The 25,291-nt window shown below is 41.0% G+C and overlaps 1 protein-coding gene and 1 pseudogene across 1 annotated transcript; one reads left to right on the forward strand and one right to left on the reverse strand.

The window, feature by feature from the left end:
- Positions 1-2,726: 2,726 nt before the first annotated feature.
- Positions 2,727-10,376, forward strand: PTS (6-pyruvoyltetrahydropterin synthase). Its single transcript, NM_001131278.1, is given in 6 exon segments — positions 2,727-2,865; positions 4,994-5,073; positions 6,617-6,639; positions 7,035-7,091; positions 9,573-9,643; positions 9,837-10,376. Coding segments are annotated over 6 exon segments (438 nt in total). The 5' UTR covers positions 2,727-2,782; the 3' UTR covers positions 9,961-10,376.
- Positions 10,377-11,939: 1,563 nt separating this feature from the next.
- Positions 11,940-25,123, reverse strand: LOC100453583 (small ribosomal subunit protein eS6-like; annotated as a pseudogene).
- Positions 25,124-25,291: the final 168 nt, after the last annotated feature.

Consider the following 25,291-nt stretch of genomic DNA (forward strand, 5'->3'; position numbering starts at 1 on the left):
TCGAAAATCTCTAAATGTTATTTAGAAGATAACATTGTTAGAAGATAACAATGTTTAGAAAAAACATTGAAGTTTTTTCTTTACAGTACAATGGGGTAGATGAGACAAACATCTGAAAATGTATGGAGAGTGTTTGCTAAATAACCTGTTAGTAGTTTAATGCAGAACAAACAGAATATATAGCTGTAAATAGGAGATATTTGAGGGAAATCACCATTTGAGCTTATTTCTATCGCCCCCATGATTTTATGTTTCTTTTTACAGGAAACTTTTCCAAGTCTGTTATTAATCACTGACTTGTCCTGCTTTTCATCATATACAGTGATGATTTTTCTCATATACAGTGGAGCTGTCCTCCCCAGTACCTGGAACAATGCCAGCCACATAGTAGATGCCCAATAAATATTTAGCGAAAGAGTGAATGGAAGCAAGAGGTGACATGATTCTGGGAACTGTGTGTAGTTTGGTTACTCTTGTGAGTAGATGTGAGGAAACAAGATCCTTTCACTCTCAATGTGTCTACACTGGCAGAAGAATTGCTAATATGTGTTCAGGGGTGTCTGTGTTCACACTATGCCAACTCAGAGTAATAAATGGGTCCATACACGCTTGTGGATAAGAATGGCTTTAGAATTTCCCTTAGTAAGAATCATTACACAACAGTCCAAAGGACTGTTGCCATGTGGTCCTATTTGTGCTCTCAAATTCTTGCTCTTTAAAAATTTTTTTTTTAAAGAAACGAGTATTAATCCTAAGCAAAAAGAACAAAGCTGGAGGCATCATGCTACCTGACTTCGAACTATACTACAAGGCTACAGTAACGAAAACAGCACGGTACGGGTACCAAAACAGATATATAGACCAATGGAACACAACAGAGGCCTCAGAAATAACACCACACATCTACAACCATCTGATCTTAGACAAACCTGATAAAAACAAGAAATGGGAAAAGGATTCCCTATTAAATAAATGGTGCTGGGAAAACTGGCTAGCCATATGTAGAAAGCTGAAACTGGATCCCTTCCTTACACCTTACACAAAAAATTAACTGAAGATGGATTAAAGACTTAAATATCAGACTGAAAACCATAAAAACCCTAGAAGAAAGCCTAGGCAATACCATTCAGGACATAGGCATGGGCAAGGACTTCATGACTACAACACCAAAAGCAATGGCAACAAAAGCCAAAATAGACTAATGGTATCTAATTAAACTAAAGAGCTTCTGCACGGCAAAAGAATCTACCATCAGAGGGAACAGGCAACCTACAGAATGGGAGAAAATTTTTGCAATCTACCCATCTGACAAAGGGCTAATATCCAGAATCTACAAAGAATTTAAACAAATTTACAAGAAAATAATCAAACAACCCCATCAAAAAGTGGGCAAAGCATATGAACAGACACTTCTCAAAAGAAGACATTTCTGCAGCCAACAGACACATGAAAAAATGCTCATCATCACTGGCTATCAGAGAAATGCAAATTAAAACCACAATGAGATACTATCTCACGCCAGTTAGAATGGCGATCATTAAAAAGTCAGGAAACAACAGATGTTGGAGAGGATGTGGAGAAATAGGAATGTTTTTACACTGTTGGTGGGAGTGTAAACTAGTTCAACCATTGTGGAAGACAGTGTGGCGATTCCTCAAGGATCTAGAACTAGAAATACCATTTGACCCAGCCATCCCATTACTGGGTATATACCCAAAGGTTTATAAATCATGCTACTATAAAGACACATGCACCTGTATGTTTATTGTGGCACTATTCACAATTGCAAAGACTTGGAACCAATCCAAATGTCCATCAATGATAGACTGGATTAAGAAAATGTGGCACGTATACACCATGGAATACTATGCAGCCATAAAAAGGATGAATTTATGTCCTTTGCAGGGACATGGATGAAGCTGGAAACCATCATTCTCAGCAAACTATCACAAGGACAGAAAACCAAACACCGCATGTTCTCAACCATAGGTGGGAATGGAACAATGAGAACACATGGACACAGGGTGGGGAACATCACACACCGGTGCCTGTCGGGGAGTAGGGGGCTGGGGGAGGGATAGCATTAGGAGAAATACCTAATGTAAACGACGAGTTGATGGGTGCAGCAAACCAACATAACACATGTATACCTATGTAACAAACCTGCACGTTGTGCACATGTACCCTAGAACTTAAAGTATAATAATAGTTAAAAAAAAAAAAAAGAAAAGAAAAAGAAACGAGGGTCTTGCTCTATTGCCCAGGTTGGACTCCTGGGCTGAAGGGATCCCTCTCCTTCTCAATAGCTGGGGCTACAGGAGTGCGTCACCACGCCCGCCTGGCTCAATTCCTGCTCCTTTTGGTCTATAAAGCGGACTGTGGCCCTGGGGTTCATCCGATAGAGTCACCAGTCACTGGAGCTTTACAGGAGAGAGTGGGAGGGGAGGCTCAGAGAGGTCACTCAGGACCCAAAGTGTGCCCAGACGGGCCCTAACTACGCGGCGTGACCTCAGGCGGGGCAAACACATCAAGGACACAGGGTCCCCACCCACCCTGACCGCTCTAGGGTATGCTTAGGTATCCCAACTCTTGCTCTCCGAAGAGATTCAGATAGCGAGAGACACCCTTAACTGTCTCCCGAGGCCGGGATTGGCCGGAGCGGAAGCGGAGACGCACTTCCTAGGGGCGCTCCTGGAGCGCACTGCGCAGCCGCAGTGGGAGAAGGCACTGGCCGCGCGGCGGGAGGGCGTGCGGGCCGAGCAGCGCAGACAGCGCCGGGAAGATGAGCACGGCAGGTGGTGGCCGTCGCTGCCAGGCACAAGTGTCCCGCCGCATCTCCTTCAGCGCGAGCCACCGACTGTACAGGTAGGGTGTGCACACAGGTACAGCGGCGGGCGGCGGGCGGCGGCGCCGGGCCCCGAACGTCACCGGGGCGGGGCCGGCGGGCGTGCTGACGTCGGGCCCGGGAGGGTCGCCGGGGCTGCTGCGGCTGCTGGGGCTGCTGGGGCTGCTGGGGCTACGATGAGAACGGAGGGCGGCGCGCGCTGGTCGCCTTCGCGGGGCTTCCGGCGGCCCCCAGCATCCTGATGGGGGCTGGAGTGTCCCCAGCCCTGGAGGGGTAGGGGAGCTTGATGGTTAACAGAGCCGACTGCGGAGGGCGATGGCCCACGTCTGGGTGCGGGGCCCACACCCGGCTCTACGACTCGAAGAAACGTCTCTGCCCCTAGGAGTCCCTTGGTGTAGACCACAGGGTTGCTGTGAAACTCAGCAATGTTAAACTCGCCTATGTTACACAGTACCTGGCGCGGCGGAGACACCCAGTAAATGTTAGCTAATCTTGTATGCCAGGAGCATTGGCGACCATATCTAATGTAATTACAAGGCAAGTTTTAGCCCCTTTTTTACCAAAGACAGAATGAACCCAGTCCCTGGTGGTCTAGTGGCGAGGAGAAAAAAAAAAAAAAAAAATGAGCCTAGACGTTCAGTTTCCGAAGCAGCATAGTTGGGATTTGAATCCCGATCATACATACTGCTTGCATGCACTGACGAGTTGATTTTGAGCAATTTTACCACGCACTAACAAGCTCCACTCTCTGGCCCTCCGTATCGTCGTCTGTGAAATGAGGATGACCGTTGCTGTCTAACAGGATTCATCCCTCCATTCGCTAAACCAGGGTTTGTTTCGTACTTGTCAGGGCTTGTGCTAGGTAACGGATGCATCAGGGATCTTGTATGGGGTTTCCAATCTGGCCTATTTTGTGGAGGGTACACTGAGAGAATTTTGTGCAAAAGACTTTAGCACTCTAAATACAAGAAGTGGCTGAGCAGGAGAAAGTGGGGGTGTGTTATTCCATTTTGCATTGCCACAAAGGAATACTGAGACTGGTATTTTATAAAGAAAAGAGGTTTATTTGGTTCTGCAGGCTGTACAAAAAGCATGGCACCAGCATCTGCTTCTGTTGAGGCCTCAGGGAGCTTCCACTCATGGTGGAAGGCGAAGGGGGAGCAAGCAAGCAACTCACAGGGCAAGTGAGGGAGCAAGAGAGAGGAGAGGAGGTGCCAGGCTCTTTTTAACAACCAGCTCGCCCATTAACTAATAGAGCGAGAACTCACTCATTGCTTCAGGGAGGGCACCAAGCCGTTCATAAGGGATCCAATCCCATGAGCCAAACATCTCCCACTAGGCCCCACCTCCAACATTGGGGATCACATTTCAACATGACGTTTGGAGGGGACAAACATCCAAACTACATTGGGAGGAATAATAAAGAGGATCTCAAAACAAAGGGGTTGTATAATAAGAAGCGTAAACACCTGAGGGTGGTAAGGCCTCATAGATGATGCAAAATTGAATGGATGGGTATAAGTATAAACATTCATTAAGCAATTTGTTTTCTGTCTGAGACAACAGCCAAAGATTGTAATTTTAAAAATTCACCTGCTTTGAATATTCCTCAACAGATTGGTAAAGTTCTCATGAGGCAGTAGTTGAGACATAGTATAAAGCAAGATTGCTAAATAGGAGACTTACCAGGTCATGTAATTTTTTTTTAATTTTTTTTTCTGGATCAGTAGTTTAGCTTCTGGGAGAAATGAGATAGTAAGCCACTTTGCGGATCACCATCTATGTTTATCATTATATGCTGTTATTTCATTCAGCACTTGCCTAGTACATTGTAGGCACTCAGTAATGTTGAATTGAAAAGTGGAAGGCCTATGAGCAGATCAGTTGCTGTGGAACAAGGGCGTTGAAGTTAAGGTTTGTTTGTGCTAATTTGTGTGGTACAGTCTTCTAATTAGGGAATATGCCATGGTTTCTGACATATACATGAGTAATAAAATCAACATGATTTCTGACTCTCCCTTTGGTGAGCTAAAGTAATAAATTGGGAAACTTTTCAAAGTTCAGAGCAAATAATAAATATAAGGAACAGAGAAGGGGGTTTGAATGTGATACTTGTGTCATGCTCACTTTTTTTTTTTTTTTGGTCAGTAAATTTCTAAGTGATGAAGAAAACTTGAAACTGTTTGGGAAATGCAGCAATCCAAATGGCCATGGGCACAATTATAAAGGTGAGAGAAAAACTGATGACATTTCAGCCCTTCAATAAGGATGAAAGAGTATTCAGCAAATGTAGACATAATGAATGGGAAAACTTACGGACACAGTGTGAATGCTTTGAGCCTTGAATAAGAAGTTAAATGGGAGTTCAGAATGAAAGGATCTGTTGTCTTGGTTGGGTGTGTGTTAAGTTTTACCTTGCAATTGTCAACTCTTAGAAACAGTCCAAAACAATGAATGGTTTAAAGCATTTTTCTTTGTCCTAGAGTACACAATAAATTTCTTTCTGATTAGGTATGGCTGAGGCTAATGTTAAAATTAGATTTTATTCTTTGAGTAAATAATGACTGACAAAATGGGAATGTTGCCTAGGAATGTAATGTATGGCAGAAAAATAGGTTTGGTCTAAAGCTTTGCCAGCAGTGTTGCAAGAAAGTAGGTAATTTGTTCAAGGATAAGAGACTTGATTCTTTGAGGTACAGCCTGCCTTAAAAAACAGCTACATAAGTCATAGAATATAAAACAGTATGTGGCGTGGTGGCATAAAAAAAACAGACAAGGTGTCAGGAGATTAGGATTACTGGTTTAGCTACTGCCTCTTCCTTAATCTATGGTATCTCAGTCTCAGTGTACTCACTTATCGTGTAATACCTAATGGTATTTGTACAGAACTAAAATACATAAATTCATAAAAGTTATTAATGTGTAAAGCACTGATAAAGTGTTTTTTTTTTTGTTTTTTTTTTTTTTTTGAGATGGAGTTCTGCTCTTTTTGCCCAGGCTGGAGTGCAATGGCGTGATCTCCTGTCACTACAACCTCCACCTCCCGGGTTCGAGCGATTCTCCAGCCTCAGCCTCCCGAGTAGCTGGGATTACAGGCACCCACCACCACGCCTGGCTAATTTTTGTATTTTTAGTAGAGATGGGGTTTCACCATGTTGGCCAGGCTGCTCTCAAACTCCAGACCTCAGGTGATCTCCCCACCTCGGCCTCCCAAAGTGCTGGGATTACAGGCTTGAGCCACCACGCCTGGCCAAGATTTTTCAAATGCTTCTCACAAGCACTTTTTAATTTACAAAGCATTACTTTAGACTTTGTATACATTCATGTGAGTAAGGGGATAAGAATTTAAGGCCCAGTAGTATTGCTTGTTCAGAAAGGTACTGCTCAGTATTGGACCAGCTTGCTGTGTAGCTGGACACCTGCAAGTACATTTTCTACTTCTACAGGCAGAGATTGAGCAGCATCTTGATGCTTCCTAGTGCGTTAACATTATAAGCAGAATTTACACCCTTTTCAGTCTTGGCTGAGTGCCTCTGCTTAGCCAAAGTTCCCACTAAGCTCCTTTGTCTTGCTTGCGTCTTGCTTTGGTTGATTAAAAAAAAATTTAACTAAAATAACAGATGTTTTAGGGTAAATATTTAAGTATAGCTTTTGGGGACAGATCTAATAATTTATGTTGCCAACTTGTGCTTGTATGTTGCTAACTTGTGCTTGGATGTTGATCTGTTGAAAGTCATGCTGTTTTTTTTGTATTTTGTTTTCTTTCCATAGTTGTGGTGACAGTACATGGAGAGGTATGTGCAGAAAATATTTGTGTGGTTTTTGCAGATTGCTGGGCTCTCTTTCAGCCAGTGTGGTGGATTCTGTGTTGAAAACTGTTCCAGTCAGTGTTGCTTCATTGTTGGCCCTTGTATATGTGTGTATGGTGAGCTGCTGCCATTCCAGGCCTCTCCTCTACCAAAGTGTTGTCTTTAATGTGCTGTATGTGGACAGGTAGAAGGGCTATACAATGAAAAGGATGCTTGAAGTACATGGTGCTTCCATGCTGAGGTCAATGATTATCTCTGGGATGAAGGCAAATGTGCAAATGTGGGCACAGTCTCTGCACATTGTACTGCCTTTAATAATTTGCCAGCCGTTTAATATGGAGAGCCTATGACAGTAATATTCACCTTTGTTTATTCTTTAGATTGACCCTGCTACGGGAATGGTTATGAATCTGGCTGATCTCAAAAAATATATGGAGGTAATGGCATGTTGGGTGCTTATTATGTGCTATTCCCTAAGTAATATTTGGTGGCCCCCTATCTACTTCCCCAACCAGTTATCTCCTAAGGTTCCATGACTTTGTGAATAGAACTGGATGTGGGTGTTGGGGAATAGTTGGAAGAACTACTCGCATGGCCTCTAAAGGTGTTTTGGTGACTTAACGGAAATTAGTCACAGTTGTGTTACAGTGATGGGAGGAAGTATAACATGCTCACCTTGTATTCCTTGTTGGAATATCCTGATTTCCTTCAGTTAACAAATTCTCCATTTCTTTTAAGACATAGCTTTCTCCTTGAGACTTACTTTCTTTTTTTTTTTTTTTTTAATAGGCACAGAACCAATGCAAACTTTTCTTTTTGGTAGAGGTAGGGGTCTCACTATGTTGTTCAAGCTGGTCTCAAACGCCTCCTGCCTTGACCTCCCAAAGTGCTGGAATTACAGGCATGAGCTACTGCTCCTGGCCTTCTCCTTGGAGCTTTCTCTTCCCTTTCTGAATATTCCTTGTACCTTTGATCATAGATTTAGACACCACACCGTGTTGTTCATTCTAGCTTTATTATAAACCCAGCAGAGCAGTACATCATAGAGATAACACACAAGGTGTTCAATGAAGAACTTAACTGATTGTGTCATTATAGAATTCTTGCACTGTAAGAGACTTTGGAGATTATTCAGACCAACTTCTTCAACCCACAGATTAAGGTTGAGAGATGCTGAACAGTTAACTGACTTGCCCCAGGTCATGTGGCTAGTCATTTGCAAAGTTGGGAGTAGATTTCTTTCCATCTAGCTGTTTTATTATGCCGTCATTTCACTTGCAGCTTAGTTTTGTTCTGAAATTTGACATTTGCTTTATTAAAATGATGTTATTAGTAATGATTACTTCTTTTACATTACTTATTCATATATTCAACAAATTTCTCTACTTTGCATCAGTTTTTGAGCTAAGTATACAAAGATGAATGAGATGTAGCCCACAGAGTGTATACATTACTTTTTCTAGGAGGTGAAGAATATTAATTGTTAAATAACTGTTGATTTAATAAATGAGTAGAAGAATGAGTGAATGAAGAAACAGCACTGTGCTCAAAATGCTTTAGGAAAGTTATAGAGATAGGGCCAGCATGCATTTATGGGGCGGGGGTCGGGAGGCAGGCGGGGAGAGGGGGAGAGAGAGAGACAGACAGAGACAGGAGAAGAGGAGGGGGAGGGGAGGAGAGGGAGGGGAGGAGAGGGGAGGGGAAAGAAAGAAAAAGAAAAAGAGAAAGGAAAAGAAAAGAAAAGAAAGAAAAGAGACAATACAGCAACATAAAAGGCCTCAACATATGACTAAATACTGGAGGAGGGCTTCTCTATGCTGTTTTCTGCTTTTGTATGCCTGAAGGACACCACACTTTCATCAGTAAAAGTGGCTCATCATGGCGTATAGAGTAAAGTTAGAGCCCTACTATGGGGGAAGGATTGCTTGAGCCCAGGAGTTCAAGGCTGCAGTGAGCTATGATTGTCCCACTTGCACTCCAGCCTGGATGACAGAGACCCTGTCTCTAAAAACAAAACAAAAGAAAACAAAAAGCCCTGCATAAGAGGCTTTAATGGAGAAATTGGGACTGGAACTGGGATTGAAGATGAAGCAAGGATGTCTGTTTTCTTGTTATTTATGTGGAACATCCCTTCATTGGATATATTTCAACAACTGTTTGATCTAGGACTTACTCTTTTTGTATGATTCTAGTTTTTCTCAAGAAATGATTGCTATTACTGTTATTAATGTACCCTTCTTGAAACTACATCCTATGGAAAATTAGATTTTTTTTCACAGATTTTTTGCAATAGCTAAAAGCAAAAACCTAGAAAGAATAAGGCAATTTAATCCTTGCTGATGATGAGGAAGAACATTATGTTAATATACATGAGCATTAGGGAGTAATAGTCTTTACATATTTATATTTTTCCTTCTATGAGCCCAAGATCATTCTTAAATTATTCCTCATAGCAAAAATTTAGAACTACTTACATAATTTCAGTCTAGATCTGCTTTGTAAAATGTAGTAGTCACTGGATCTTTGTCCTTATGATATTGTGGCATTGTTCCATAGGTGTGACAGTGTTATGGAAAAATATTTGTGCTAACTGTTTGGACAGGATTCACGAAGTGTTAAACTGAATTCCGAATTACAATGGCTTGTGTTTCGAGAAAGCTCCAGGAATTCCCTGCTTTTTGGTTTCTCACCTCTTTTTATTCAGTAACAAGTATTCCTAATCATTACCGACAGCTGGGCCTGACTTTATTTTACAACTTGAAATTTTGTAACGTTGCCTTGTAAGACTCAAATCTAGTACTTACAAGTATTTAGTTAGTGGCTAAGTGATAAGGTGAGATTTAGAGGCATACGTGGAACAATTTGGAATTTGAGTCATAAATGGAGTCAATGATATTTTCCCTTGGTTTTATCTCTAGGAGGCGATTATGCAGCCCCTTGATCATAAGAATCTGGATATGGATGTGCCATACTTTGCAGATGTGGTGAGGTGGGTGGCACTATATCTTGCCTTATATGGATTGTAAAACAAGAATTGCTTTGAATACTTTGTTGTGTGATTTCTGAAGTTTTAATTTAATGAAATCTTTCGAAACTAGAATTTCTATTCTCTGTAAGTACTAAACATGAAATTTTATTGTTTGCATTTTGAATTTTTTTTGTTTTTGTTTTTTTTCCTATAGCACGACTGAAAATGTAGCTGTTTATATCTGGGACAACCTCCAGAAAGTTCTTCCTGTAGGAGTTCTTTATAAAGTAAAATTATACGAAACTGACAATAATATTGTAGTTTATAAAGGAGAATAGCTATTGGGGTTAACATTGCACAAAGCCCAATTTCTTTCTGTGTTTGAAAAAGATTTTGATCCCATTGGAATATTAAGAGGTCAACACGTGATTGTTGTACGAACACATTGTGCTCTGGAGTGCCTATTTATTGAAATCATTGTAAGACCTGTTATAAATTTAATTCTATTTAAAACCAAACTTGTAATATATCCTGAAAATCATTGAGAGTCTTTTATTTATAAATTAAAAATCACTTCATTTTCACAAAATGTTTTGGTGTGGGATTATTTGAAAGCAAAAGAAATCTAATTTTGTTTTCTCCATTACCTCATTTTTAGTATTCATTTTTACTTGGTATAATATACATGATTAAAATGCTTATATGACTTCGAGTAGGTGAATCTTATAAGAAATAAAATTCAAGTGACCACAAAGTCTGGAGACAATATATATATTTTTAATAGATTGAACTCTCTTGATTACTAGTTGTTGGGTGTGCTGAAGGCATAAGTGGATTCAGTGAAAATTAGACACACAAATCATCTGAGGCAATCTGTTGTGGGTACATGTACAAAGATGGATGGAAATGCTGCTTTAGAGCACATTGTTCATTACAATTTTGCACAGCGTATTGAACTATGAATTGCTAGTGAGGAAAAACACATTAAACATATCATGAATATCAGTAAATTATTCAGTGTACTCATCTGAATTTCTGAACCTTATGGGCACTTGAATAATTTCAACTCAGAAGACTGCAGAATAATCATATATTTTAAACTCTAAAAAATACCATAAAAAGGATCAACTACCATATAAAATATTTCCTGTATATAGTTTTTCCTAATTGATCCCATTTTGTTCTGATTATTAAACTTACTATATGCTTGGCATTCTTCTTTGGGATCTTTTCCTTGTGACTAAATCCACAAGAAAGTATTTGCTTACTTTGCACAGAAGACTGTTCTGTGTTCTTGTTTGTATTCTAAATGTCTTAAATGCAGGGTTCTGATTTTCTCTCCACATAGCAACTAGTATACAATGAATTCCCAGAATGTTGTTGCCTGAAAATAGTAAAAGGACTTTTGCAGTGATTACTATTCTAGAAAAACTTGCAAAGAGTAGTCTTTTTTAGTGATTGCAGAAATAGAAAGTTTGACAGTAATGCAAATGGCCACTCAATTATATTTGAATGTATTTTAGTTATCAAACAATTTGAATGTTCTCTATGTAGAATGTTTTGTATTGATTACTTGAAAGGCAGATAGCTATTATTTATTAAGGCACTTTATGTTTTAATTCACACAAATACCCTGCAAGGTAGGTATTCTCATTCTTTAGGTAAGATAATTAAAGTTGAGAGAGTTTAAGCTATTTGCTTTAGATTATTCAGCAAATAAATTGCAAACTGGATGTTTAACATTCAGGGTCTTTCTGACTCCAAAACACTGACTCTGAAAAGGGACAATTTGAATATTTCCAGATTTTTTGAGAGTCTGATCTTACTTATTTGTTACTCAATTTAATTTTTTTTTTTTTTTTTTTTTTGAGACCGAGTCTTGCTCTGTCACCAGGCTGGAGTACAGTGGTGCAATCTCAGCTCACTGCAACCTCCGCCTCCCGGGTTCAAGCAATTCCCCTGCCTCAGCGTCCTGAGTAGCTGGGACTACAGGCATGCGCCACCATGCCCGGCTAATTTTTTGTATTATAGTAGAGATGGGGTTTCACTATGTTGGCCAGGATGGTCTCGATCTCCTGACCTGGTGATCCACCTGTCTCAGCCTCCCAAAGTGCTGGGATTACAGGTGTGAGACACTGTGCCTGGCCAAAAATCTTATTTTTGATTGGATTCAGACTGAGAAGTAGAGGCTTGCAGTGAGCCTAAAGCCTAAAGAGATCTGCGTCTCTTGGCAATCTGTTCCTGGTGCTTTTCTTTAGCCTCCTTCATTCTCTTGGCCAAAAGTTTAGCATATTCTGGAGCCTCTTCCTTATTTTTCTTAATATACTGTTTCTTCGAGCAATATGCTGGCATTTGTGCTGCAGGACACGTGGAGGAACAAGATGCTGAATCTTGGGCGCTGCAGGACATATGGAGGAACAAGATGCTGAATCTTGGGTGCTTTGGTCCTAGGTTTCTTACCTTCTTTAAGTGCTTGCTTATGACATACTGGCAGACATCATCTTCTTGAGAGAGATTGAAAAGTTTGCACATTCTGCTAGATCTTGGACCCCAGGAGATGAGACACCATAGGATCAGCCCAGGAATATCCTTCTCTCCTTTTTTAACAATAACCAATTTGAGAACGCTCAGATTGGCATCCACAATGCACGCTTGAACAGATTATTGCTTTCTTTCTCCAGTTCTCCCTGGTCTGTAACAGGAATGCCCCTTACCCAGCAGCAGGCAGACACCGCCATGGGTCAAGACATCCTGCTTCATGAGGAAACCTTGTTCCCACCAGTGATTCAGACTGCGTAACCCTTCCAGTGTTTACCCAGAGCGTCAGCAGCAACTTCTGTGGCCATACGCTTCTCATAAAAAGCACGGTTTGCTTTTTATCTTGAAATTTTACCTATTTAGTATTCATTCCCTGTTTTCTCCTGAGTTCCAAACCACATTTCTCCCTACCCCATCACTGAAGCATCTTGAAGCAGCTCATTGCCTCTGAGGTACTGTGAAAAAGAGGCCTGACTTCTGCTTTCATTTTTCATTTCTGTTTTTATTTATTTTTTGAGGCAGCGTCTCACTCTATCGCCCAGGCTAGAGTGCAGTGGTGCAATTTCAGCTGACTGCAACCTCTGCTTCCTGGATTCAAGTGATTCTCGTGCCTCAGCCTCCTGAGTAGCTGGGACTACAGGAGCATGCCACCACGCCTGGCTAATTTTTGTATTTTTTTGGTAGAGACGGGATTTCACCATGTTGGCCAGGCTGGTCTTGAACTCCTGACCTCAAGTGATCCGCCTACCTCGGCCTCCCAAAGTGCTGGGATTACAGGCGTGAGCCAGTGTGCCCTGCCACATTTTTTTTTTTTAAATGCAGAATTTTGCAGATCTGATACCATATTGGAAAACATTTTTCATAGTAACATTAACACTCCAGGTATTTGTTCATGAGTTGCTTCAAGAGAACTTTTGTTCCTACATGCCAAATGAGTAAATATTCTTAATGTAGAGAAGGAAAAAAGTCATTATGGGGTGATGAGGTTTGGAAAAGCTTAGTGGAGGAATGGTACTTTCAGTGATGGGGTAGGGAGAGTGGTGGTTTGGAACTCAGGAGGAAAGAGGGAATGAATACTGAATGGGTAAAATTTCATTAGCACAGTTACTAGGGTGGGAATATACAAAATATATTTGGGTTATAGTGAATATATTGATCTTAGTAGAGTGGTAGTGAGGTGTGAGTGTAATGAGAAATGAACTTGGAAATACAGGTTGGGGACAGCCTTGAATGTCCCCAACATTCAAAGGCCTTGAATGTCAGTCAGTCTTTATCTTTTGAGGAATAGCAAGCTATTTGTTTTTTAAAGAAGATAACCAGGTGGACAAAAGAAAGTGAGGAAACTATTTGCAAAGCTGTTGCAGGAATCTACACATGAAGTGATGGGTGCCTGGACCGTGGGGGTGGCAGTGGAAATAGATGGAAGAAGGAGAATCGAGCTAATTGTGCAGTGCCCACTGTGGTGTCAGGCATTTTGCTAAATACTTATCATATGACCTCATTTCATCCTCATAACCACCCTGCTGGGTGAATGTATTAGTTATCTACTGCTGCATAACAAATTACTCCCAAACATAGTGGCTTAAAACAGCACACATTTATTATCTCGGTTCTGCACACCAGAAGGCCACCTTTGGCTCAGAGTCACTCATAAGACTGCGGTCACCTCAGGGCTTGACCAGGAAGGATTCGCCTCCCAGCTTATTCCCATACTTGGTGGTTGGACTGAGACCTCAGTTCCTCCCTCTGTTTCTTGCTGTGTAGGCCTCTTCACAGAGCATCTCCCAACATGACGGCCTGCTTCAGCAGAGTGAGCAGGTAAGAGGGTAAGGGAGAGTGCCACCAAGATCGAAGGCACAGTCATTTGTAAGTGAAACACTTTTCCTGTATTTTGCTCCTTCGAAGCAAGTCACTCCATCCAGTCCATACTCAGGGAGAGGGGATTATACATATATTGCTGATGCGCACATTTTGATGTGGAGATAACAGGTGATAAGACTGGAGAGGTAGGCAAGGAGTGTATATCATGCCCTTTTTGATGCCAGGGAAGTAAATCACATTTCATTTCACAGGAGTGAAATATCAGAGCAGCATCTGTTGTTTACAGTGGGAATTGTGGAGTTTGTGGGTGGCAGAAGAATATAGAAATCTTGGAAACACAACTCTTGAAATTAAAACCAATTCTAAGGTGAGAAGTTAAAAAATATCACCATATCTCTGTAAACATAACAACCAGAGCTGAACGATCATTTGTATTACCTCAATTGAGGTAGGAACTACCAGCGAGTTATAAAAATAGCCAGGATGCTTTGATCAATTGCGTACACGTGGCCACTAATACATTAGACCTATGATAAATGATCTGTTTGGCTTTTTAAACTCCAAACTTTTAAATTCCCTCTGGAATTGAAACTGTCTTAAAGATGGGAAACAGATTGTGTTCATTTTGCTTTTGTTATGTCTGGGATATTTCTAATCTCCCTTGCACATAGAAAAATCATTGTTAGTTTCACACAATTTAACTTTATAGCAAGGTTCTGCTGCAAGACACTTCTGGAAAGTGTCCCAGATAAACACTGTTAAAATCTCCACATAGCTGCAGAGAGAACTGCTGTTGCCACAAAAGTAAGGGAAGGTGGTTCTTGCACTGGAGGATTTTCAAAGCAGCATTTCCGCTTTCAAGTAGCTCATCAGTCGGTTTGTTCCCTTCAAAAATGGACTCACCCATTTCCACCAGTGTTCTGCAACCATTGAGACAGAAGAATATATATATATATATATATATATTTTTTTTTTTTTGAGACGGAGTTTTGCTCTTGTCATGCAGGCTGGAGTGTAGTGGCGTGATCTTGGCTCACTGCAACCTCCGCCTCCCGGGTTCAAGTGATGATTCTCCTGCCTCAGTCTCCTGAGTAGCTGGGATTACAGGCGCCTGCCACCACACCCAGCTAACTTTTGTATTTTTAGTAGAGATGGGGTTTCACCATGTTGGCCAGGCTGGTCTTGAACTCCTGACCTCAGGTGATCCATCGGCCTCAGCCGCCCGAAGTGCTGGGATTACAGGCATGAGCCACTGTGCCCGGCCAAGATTTAATAATTTTAAAAAAGAAATAGAACAGTGTTCTTCCTACCCACCTTTCTTTGTAGTTCTTGGCTAAAGAAGCACCTCCCAGGCTTGTAAGCCTTGTATTCTTGAAGAAGCCCAGCAGGACACAGTGGCTCATGCCTGTAACCCTGTATATTTGGGAGGTCTAGGTGGGTGGATCACTTGAACCCAGGAGTTTGAGACCAGCCTGGGCAACGTAGCAAAACCCCGTCTCTATGATAAAAAACAAAAACAAAAACCCCAAAATTAGCCAGGCATGGTGGCATGCACCTGTAGTCCCAGCTATTCAGGAGGCTGAGGTGGGGGTATTGATTGAGCCTGGGAGATCAAGGCTGCAGTGAGCCATAATTGTTCCACTGCACTCCAGCCAGGGCAACAGGGCAAGACTCTGTCTCAAAAAAAAAAAAAAAAAAAGGCCAAGAAACGAGTACTGAGTACTTAAGCCCATATTTGTCCTTATCAAGCCAGTTTATTATTCAGTGAAAATTCTCAAGTTAGTATGATAATAATCTGAACCAAGTTTTCAAACCCTTTTCACTTTTCACAAGTATCTTCATAAATGCAAGCACTGTGGCTACAAACAACCTGAAGAAATAAAGGGATTCGTGTGTCTTTTACCTATTAAAAATTTTACTTGACCACAGATAGAGCCACTGATGGGTGTCCTGTGGGCACCACAAACTTAACATTTCCAAACATGAATTTCTGATTTCTCCTTCAAAACCTGTCCATCTGCCAGTCTTCCTTAATAATGCCACAACCAACCATTCTTTGTTTTGAAGAAGATTCTCACTCTGTTGCCCAGGCTGGAGTGGAGTGGCGTGATCTTGGCTCACTGACGCCTCTGCCTCGCGGGTTCAAGCGATTCTCATGCCTCAGCCTCCTGAGTAGCTGGGATTACAGGCACCCGCCACCATGCCCAGCTAGTTTTTGTAATTTTAGTAGAAACGGGGTTTCACCATGTTGGCCAGGTTGGTCTTGAACTCCTGGCCTCAAATGATCTGCCCGCCTCAGCCTCCCAAAGTGCTGGGATTATGGGCATGAGCCACTGCCCCTGGCGCCATTCATTTTTTCAAGTGAGAAACCTGGGAGTTCTTTTTGACCTACTCCTTCCCCTTCCCACCTCTTACATCTAATCTATCAGAAGGTTCTGGTTCTACCTCCAACATATATAATGGTTTTTGTCTGTCTCTTGTTTCTTTTTTTTTGGCGGGGAGGAACTGGGTATTGCTCTGTCACCCAGGCTGGAGTGCAGTGGCACGATCTTGACTCACTGCAGCTTCCGCCTCCCGGATTCAAGTGATTCTCTTGCCTCACCCTCCTGAGTGGCTGGGATTACAGCTGTGTGCCACCATGCCTGGCTAATTTTTGTATTTTTAGTAGAGACGGGGTTTCACCATGTTGGCTAGGCTGGTCTTGAACTCCTTACCTCAGGTGATCTGCCCGCCTTGGCCTCCCAATGTGCTGGGATTACAGGCATGAGCCACCGCGCCTGGCCCTGTCTGTCATTTCTGATGTCACCACACGAGTCCAAACCGCCACTGTTTCTTGCTTGGATTCCTGACATGGCCTCTTAACTGGTCTCTGCCTTCCCCTTTAGTTCTCTTCCACAATCCTGTGGATCTTTCTAAAAGAGTAAATCAGATCTTGTCACTTCCCTGCCCCGTATCACCACTTGAAAGCTTCCTCCTGCTTTAGGAATATAATCCAAACTCCCCACACTATCTACCAAGCCTGGTAAGATCCAGTCCCTGCCTGCTTCCCAGCCTCAAGCCCTTCACTGTTTTGGTTACATTAGCCTGCTCTGAAGTCCTCAGATGCACCAACTCCATTCCTGTCTCTAGAGCTCTGCATTTACTGCCCTTCTCCCTGAACTGCTGCTCCCCTAAAACCTAAGCATTCTTCAGATCTCAGCTTACATGTCACCCTCTTGGAGAAGCCTTCCTCAGGCCAGCCGTATAGATAGAACCCTGTTGTATTCTGGGACAATACCATATACTCCTCTTTCTTGCAGTTTTAAAGTTTTGTATATTTGCTTCCTTTTTTTTTTTTCACTAGTTTACTGTCTATCCCAACCACGAGGGTGTCAGCTTCACAAGGGCTGAAGCCCTGTCTGTCTGGTTCATTCTTGTCTCCCCAGGACCTAGTGTAATGCCTGCCATGCAACAGGTGCTGAATAATTATTTACAGGATGAATGAATGTGCCTGCCATCTCTAAAGAAGTGGTTGAATCTAGTAATCTGGTTTGGCAAATTTTTTGAGATTTAATAGCTAGACTACAAGTGTATACCACCATGCCTGGTTAATTTATGTTAGATAGATAGATAGATAAATAGATAGATAGATAGATATAGATTTTTAGTAGAGACAAAGATGTTGCTATGTTGCCCAGGATAGTCTTGAACTCCTGGGCTCAAGTGATCCTCCTGCCTTGGCCTCCCAATATGCTGGGATTATAGGCATAAGCCACTGCATCTGGTCTAATGCCAAACTTTTTGAGCATCATTCAGGTAGGTGGTATTCGTTATGCAGCTCAGCTTAGAGAACAACCACTACAACATAAAATAAAATTTCATAAGTATTCCTTCAAAACTGTTTATCTGCCTAACTTTATCTTCCTGGGAATTTTCCATTGCTATTTGTGGATACAATTTGTTTTAGTCTTCAACTACTGATTTAGGTAAAGATAAACCAGAACTCTAAATCCCAGCCCTTTTGGTAAATGGCCATCCTCATGACCACACAAGGGGCCTCCCTTTTAGCAGGGTAAACAATAAAGGTTGCATGTATTTGTCTCTCTCCCAGCTGTTGGAGAATAGATTTGTCTTAGGGATAGCCTCAGCTGATTTTGCAAAGAATGCTCTTTATCATTCTATCTGTTTGGCCCCGAGAGCAGGATTCCTTCTGGAATGTGGAACTGACCTAATTTGTGGTAACACTGAGGCAATATTTATTTTCTAGCAAATATGAGCCTCCTAATTTGTTGCCGTAATAACCCCCAGTAATTCCCAGAGTACTAGGAGGACAGTCAAGTCTCCATTCTTGAAGGGGAAAATGGTGTTTGCAAAAGAAAGAAAATGCAACTTAACCAGATTGTGGGGTATAACATATTCCACCCGCATTTGAGAACAGGTTGATGTCTGTGTGTTTCTGGAAAGGGGTCTCAGGCCAGACCCAAAGAGCAGGTTCTTGGACCTCACACAGGAAAGAATTCAGGGTGAATCACAGAGTCTGGTGAAGTTAAAATGGTTTATTAGAAACTACTCTTATTAAAGAGTAGGATGTCCTCAGAAAGCAAGAGAAGGAACACCCCTACCTCAAACATAATGCTTGGTTATATAGGATATTAGTGTAACTGAGTACTCCCGTTTGTCTAAGAGAAAGAGCTATTTTTTTAATGATTATTATTTGTTCTTTTTTCTTTCTCCTTTCCCCCTGCTCCCAACTTCCTACTTAGCTCTTCAGAAATGCAATTATAACCTTTTACCTCCCCTTCACCAGCTACTCCCTACAGGGCAAGTTCATCTAACATGCCAAGTCCCCCTTTAAAAGCACCTGCTTTCTGCTCCAAAAGGGACGTGGTACCCTGAAAGGCAGGAGCCTTTACATCTTCCTGTAAGCTAGCTTTGGAATAAAAAGTCACTTTCTTTTTTCTTTTTCTTTTTCTTTTTTTTTTTTTTTTGAGATGGAGTCTCCCTCTGTTGCCCAGGCTGGAGTGCAGTGGTGCAATCTCGGCTCACAGCAAGCTCCGCCTCCCGGGTTCATGCCATTCTTCTGCCTCAGCCTCCCGAGTAGCTGGGACTATAGGCGCCCACCACCACACCCTGCCAATTTTTTGTATTTTTAGTAGAGACGGGGTTTCACCGTGTTAGCCAGGATGGTCTCGATCTCCTGACCTCGTGATCTGCCCACCTCGGCCTCCCAAAGTGCCGAGATTACAGGCGTGAGCCACCGTGCCCAGCCAAAAGTCACTTTCTTTATACCAGACCTTGCTCTTGTTAACTGGACTCTGTAAGTGGCATGTGACTGAACCTGATTTTTGATTACATAAGGGCTAAAAATAATGTGCTTTATCGTATGTTTATTGCAGCACTATTTACAATAGCAAAGACTTGGAACCAACTCAAATGTCCATTAATGATAGACTGGATAAAAAAAATGTGGCACATGTACACCATGGAATACTATGTGGCCATAAAAAAGAATGAGTTCATGTCCTTTGCAGGGACATGGATGAAGCTGGAAACCATCATTCTCAACAAACTAACACAGGAACAGAAAACCAAACACCACATGTTCTCACTCATAAGTGGGAGTTGAACAATGAGATCACACGGACAAAGGGAGGGGAACATCACACACTGGGGCCTGTCGGGGGGCAGGGGGAGGGACAGCATTAGGAGAAATACCTAATATAGATGATGGGTTGATGGATGCAGCAAATCACCATGACACATGTAACCTATGTAACAAAGCTGCACATTCTGTATCCCAGAACTTAAAGTATAAAAAAAAAATGTGCTTTATTAAAAAGGCTTGTGATCAATTTACGACAGGCTATTAGTATTGTTATTCTCTTGTGTAATTATTGATTTCAGCAAGAATTTATGAGTGTACTATGATTTTTAAAGCGAAACCTATTTTTAAACTAAGAATGCTTTTTGTCCCCTCCCCCATCCTGCCCTTTTTCTTTTGAGACAGTCTCACTGTCTCCCAGGCTGGAATACAGTGACACAATCACAGCTCACTTCAGCCTTGACCTCCTTGGGCTCAGGTGATCCTCCTGCCTCAGTCTCCCAGGTATCTGGGACTCAAGTTCATACCACCACACACAGCTAAATTTTTGCATTTTTTTGGAAGAGATGGGTTAAAGTATCTTCTCTGAACATAATGTAATAAAATTAGAAATCAATAACAAGAGGAACCTTGGAAAATATGCATACACATGGAATTAAACAACATGCTCCTTAATGACCAAGGGGTCAATGAAGAAATTAAGAAGGAAATTTAAAAATTTCTTGAAGCAAATGAAAATGGAAATACAACATACCAAAATCTATAGGGTATGGCAAAAGCAGTACTAAGAGGGAAGTTTATGGCAAAAACACTTATAACAAAAAAGTAGAAATATTCCAAAGAAACAACCCAATAATGCACCTCAAGGAACTAGAAAAGCAAGAACAAACCAAACCCAAAATAGGTGGAAGGAAAGAAATAATAAAGATCAGAGAAGAAATAAGTGAAATTGAGCCAAAAAAATACAGAAGATCAACAAAATGAGAAATTGGTTTTTTGAAAAGATAAACAAAATTGATAAACCTTTAGCTAGACTAAGAAAAAAAGCGAGAAGACCCAAATGAATAAAATCAGAGATGAAAAAAGGAGACATAACAACTGAGACTTCAGAAATACAAAGAATCATTAGAGACTATTTGAACAAGCATATACTAATAAATTGGAAAACCTAGAAGAAATGAATAAATGAAGAAATGAAATTATACTTTTCATCTTCTATTCTATGTACAACATACCAAGAGTGAATTGTGAAGAAATAGAAAACCTCAAAAAACCAATAGCTAGTAATGAGATAGAAGGTATAATAAAATGTCTTCCATCAGGGAAAAGCCTAGGACCTGATGGATTCACAGGTGAATTCAACCTAACATTTAAAGAAGAGCTAATATCAATCCTACTCAAACTCTTCCAAAAAAAATTGAAGAAGAGGGGATACTTCCAAACTCATGAGGTCAGCATTACCCTGATACCAAAACTAGACAAGGACACAACAACAAAAGAAAACTACAGACCAATATCACTGATGAACATACATGCAAAAATCCTCAACAAAACACTAGCAAACTGAATCCTGTAATACATCAAAAGGATCATTGACTACAATCAAGTGGGACTCATCCCAGGGATGCTTCAAAAATGATTAAATCGACAGAAATAAACAGGAGGTACCATATTAGCAGAAGCAATAACAAAAACCATATAATTTTTTCAATAGATGTCAAAAAGTATTTGATAAAATTCATGCCTTTATCATAAAAACCCTCATCAAAATGGATATAGAAGGAACATACCTCAAATTATTAAAGGCCATCTGTGTCAAACTCATGGCAAACATCAGACTGAAAGGGGAAAATTTGAAGGTCTTTTCTCTAAAGACTGGTACAAGATAAGAATTGCCCACTTTTACCACTTTTATTCAACATGATACTGAAAGTCCTGGCCAGAGCAACTAGGAAAAGAAAGAATAAAAGGGCATCCGAATTGTAAAGGAAGAAGTCAAGTTAACCTTGTTTGAAAAGGACATGATCTTATTACTTAGAAAGATCTAAAAACTCCACCAAAAAACTGATAGAACATAAAACAAATTCAGTAAAGTTGCAGGTTACAAAATCAACATACAAAAATCAGTAGCATTTATATGTGCCAACAGTGAACAATCTGAAAAATAAGTCAAGAAAGTAATCCTATTTACAATAGCTGCAAAAAATATAAAATACCTAGGAATCAATCTAACCAAAGAAATAAAATTTCTGTACAAGGAAACAAAATTCTGATGAAAGAAATAGAAGAGGACACCAAAAAGTGGAAATATATTCCATGCTCATGGATTGGAAGAATAATATTGTTAAAAATGACAATACTACTCCAAACAACTTACAGATTCAATGCAATCCCTATCAAAATACCAATGGCATTCTTCACAAAAATAGAAAAAAACCCCTAACATTTATATAGAACCATGAAAGACTCTGAATAGGCAAAGCAATCCTGAGCATAAATAACAAAGGTGGGTTGTGCGCAGTGGCTTATTTCTGTAATCTCAGCACTTTGGGAGGCCAAAGTGGGAGAACTGCATGAGGCCAGGAGTTCGAGCCTGCAGTGAGCTATGAGTGCACCACTTCACTCCAGCCTGGGCAACAGATTGCGACTCTTCACACACACACACACACACACACACACACACACACACACACACACACACACACACCACACACACACACACACAAACACACTCTGAAACACAAAAACCCCCAAACCAAAAAACGAAGCTGGAGGGATCACAATACCTGACTTCAAAACTTATTACAAAAGCATAGTAACCAAAACAGCATGGTACTGGCATAAAAGCAGACACATAGACCAGTGGAACAGAATAGAGAACCCATTTATAAATTCATGTATTTATAACCAACTCGTCTTTGACAAAAGCACCAAAACTTACAATGGGAAAAGTACAGTGTTTTCAAAAAATGGTGCTGAGAAAACGGCATAACTATGCAGAAGAATGAAACTAGACCCCCATATCTCACTATACAAAAATATCAAATCAAAATGGATTAAAGAGTTGAACCTAACACCTGAAACTATGAAACTCCTAGGAGAAAGCATTGGGAAAATACTTTGAGATGTTGGTCTGGGCAAAGATTTTTTGTATAAGACCTCAGAAGCACAGGCAACCAAAGCAAAAATAGACAATTGGGATTACATCAAGCTAAAAAGTTTCTGTACAGCAAAGGAAACAGTCAACAAAGTGAATAGACAATCCACAGAATGGGAGAAAATATTTGCAAACTATTCACCTGACAAGGGATCAATAATAAAAATATATAAGGAGCTTAAACAACTCAATAGTAAAAAAAAAAATCCAATTTAGTAATGGGCAAAAAATTTGAACAGACATTTCTCAAAAGGAGACATACGAATTGCCAACAGGTATAAGAAAAAATGTTCAGTATCAGTAATCATCAGAGACATGCAAATAAATATCATAATGTGATATCATCTCACCCCAGTTAAAATGGCTTGAATCAAAAAGACAGGCACTAACAGATGCTGGAAAGGATGTGGAGAAGGAGGAATCCTCATACACTGTTGGTGGGAATGTGAATTAGTACAGCCACTATGGAGAACAGTATGGTGGTTTGTCAAAAAACTAAAAATAGAACTACCATGTGATCCAGCAATTCTACTGCTAGGTACATATCCAAAAGAAAGGCCGTCAATATATCAAAGAGATACCTGCACTCTCATGTTTATTGAAGCACTATTCACAATACCCAAAATATGGAATCAGTCTAAGTGCCCATCAATAGATGAATGAATAAAGATAATGTGCATATACACACATGATGGAATATTATTCAGCCCCCAAAAGGACAAACTTAAGTTATTTGCAGCAACATGGATGGAACTGGAGGCCATTATATTAAGTGAAATAAACCAAGCACAGAAAGACACATAATTGCATGTTCTCATTCATATGCAGGAGCTAAAAAAAAGTGGATCTCATGAAGATAGAAAGTAGATTGGTGGTTTCTAGAGGCTGGGAAGTGGGGGGGAATGGGGAGGATGAAGGCAAGAAAAGAATATAAATGTATTTATTATCACCGAGCTGTACACTTAAAAATGGTAAAGATGGCTCACGGCATGGTGGCTCACATCTGTAATCCTAGCACTTTGGGAAGCCAAGGCAGGCTGATCACCTGAGGTCAGGAGTTCGAGACCAGCCTGGCCAACACAGTGAAACCCCGTCTCTGCTAAAAATACAAAAATTAACTGGGCATGGTGGCACCTGTAATCTCAGCTACTTGGGAGGCTGAGGCAGGAGAGTTGCTTGAACTTGGGAGGTGGAGGTTGCAATGAGCCGAGATTGGGCCACTACACTCCAGCCTAGGTGACAGAGTGAGACTGTCTCAAAAAAAAAAAAAAAATGCTTTTAAAAAACTTACCTTCTTTTTTTTTTTTTTTTTTTTTTTTGAGACAGGGTCTTGCTCTGTCACCCAGGCTGGAGTGCAGTGGCACCATCATAGCTCATTGCAGCCTCAAACTCCTGGACTCAAGTGATCCTCCTGCCTCAGCCTCTCTAGTAGCTAGGACTACAGGCGTGCCACATCTGGATAATTTTTAATTTTTTTTTGTAGAGATGGGGTCTCATTGTGTTGCCCAGGCTCCAAATTTGATGTCAGACATGAATGTACACATATGAGAAACTCAACAAACTCCAAATAGTATAAACTCAAAGAGATGCATGAGACACATTATAACAGCGACTATCATTTATTGAGCAGTTATTACTACTACTATTAATGCTATTGTTATTATTAGACACTAACACAGTGAAGCAGGGCAGTTGTTTTTATCCCACATCCTTCAGCCACTTAAGGGCAGGCTGACTCCAAGGCATTGTGGTTAAATGGGAGAGCACAGTCCTTGGAGCAGGTCTGTACTCCTGCCCTGCCTTTCACTAGCTCTGCAATTGAGGCTGGTTGCATAACTTCTCTGAACTTCAATTTTCTAACTTTATTTATTTATTTATTTATTTATTTATTTATTTATTTATATTTAGAGACAGAGTCTCGCTCTGTTGCTAGGCCGGAGTACAGTGGTGCAATCTCGGCTCACTGCAACCTCTGCCTCCCAGGTTCAATCCTCCTCCCTCAGCCTCCTGTGTAGCTGCGACTACAGGTGTGTACCACCACTCCAGGATAATTTTCGTATTTTTACTGGAGACAGGGTTTCTCTATGTTGGCCAGGCTGGTCTCAAACTCCTGACCTCAAGTGATCCGCCCGCCTCGGCCTCCCAAAGTGCTGGGATTACAGGCGTGAGCCACCATGCCCAGCCCGAATTTTCTAACTTTGAAAAACGTGATAATAATCAGGCAACTTTCAGGGTAGTGCATTTTTGTGAGGACTTCACATGTGGCACATGTGAAAGTGCCTAGCGGCGTCAGCACATAGAAGGTGTTTCTGAATGCATAGCTTCGCGAGGGAGTGATGAGATGAGGATCCACCCGGGGCAGAGATCTTTGTTTTGCTCCAGAGCCCAGAACAATATCTGGCATGGTGCTCAATAAGTATTTATTGATAAATTAGCCTGAAGCAACGAGGGATAGCCATTACCTAGATCAGAAAAGTGTGGTTTTTATGGATCACACTGTGGTAAAATTCCTTTTTTATATATTTTCGAGGAGAGAGGGTGGAAATGTTAACAAAAGCAGCAAATTTTGGAA

Source organism: Pongo abelii, chromosome 9, assembly GCF_028885655.2.
Source record: "Pongo abelii isolate AG06213 chromosome 9, NHGRI_mPonAbe1-v2.0_pri, whole genome shotgun sequence".
In the NCBI taxonomy this organism is placed as follows: Eukaryota; Metazoa; Chordata; class Mammalia; order Primates; family Hominidae; genus Pongo; species Pongo abelii.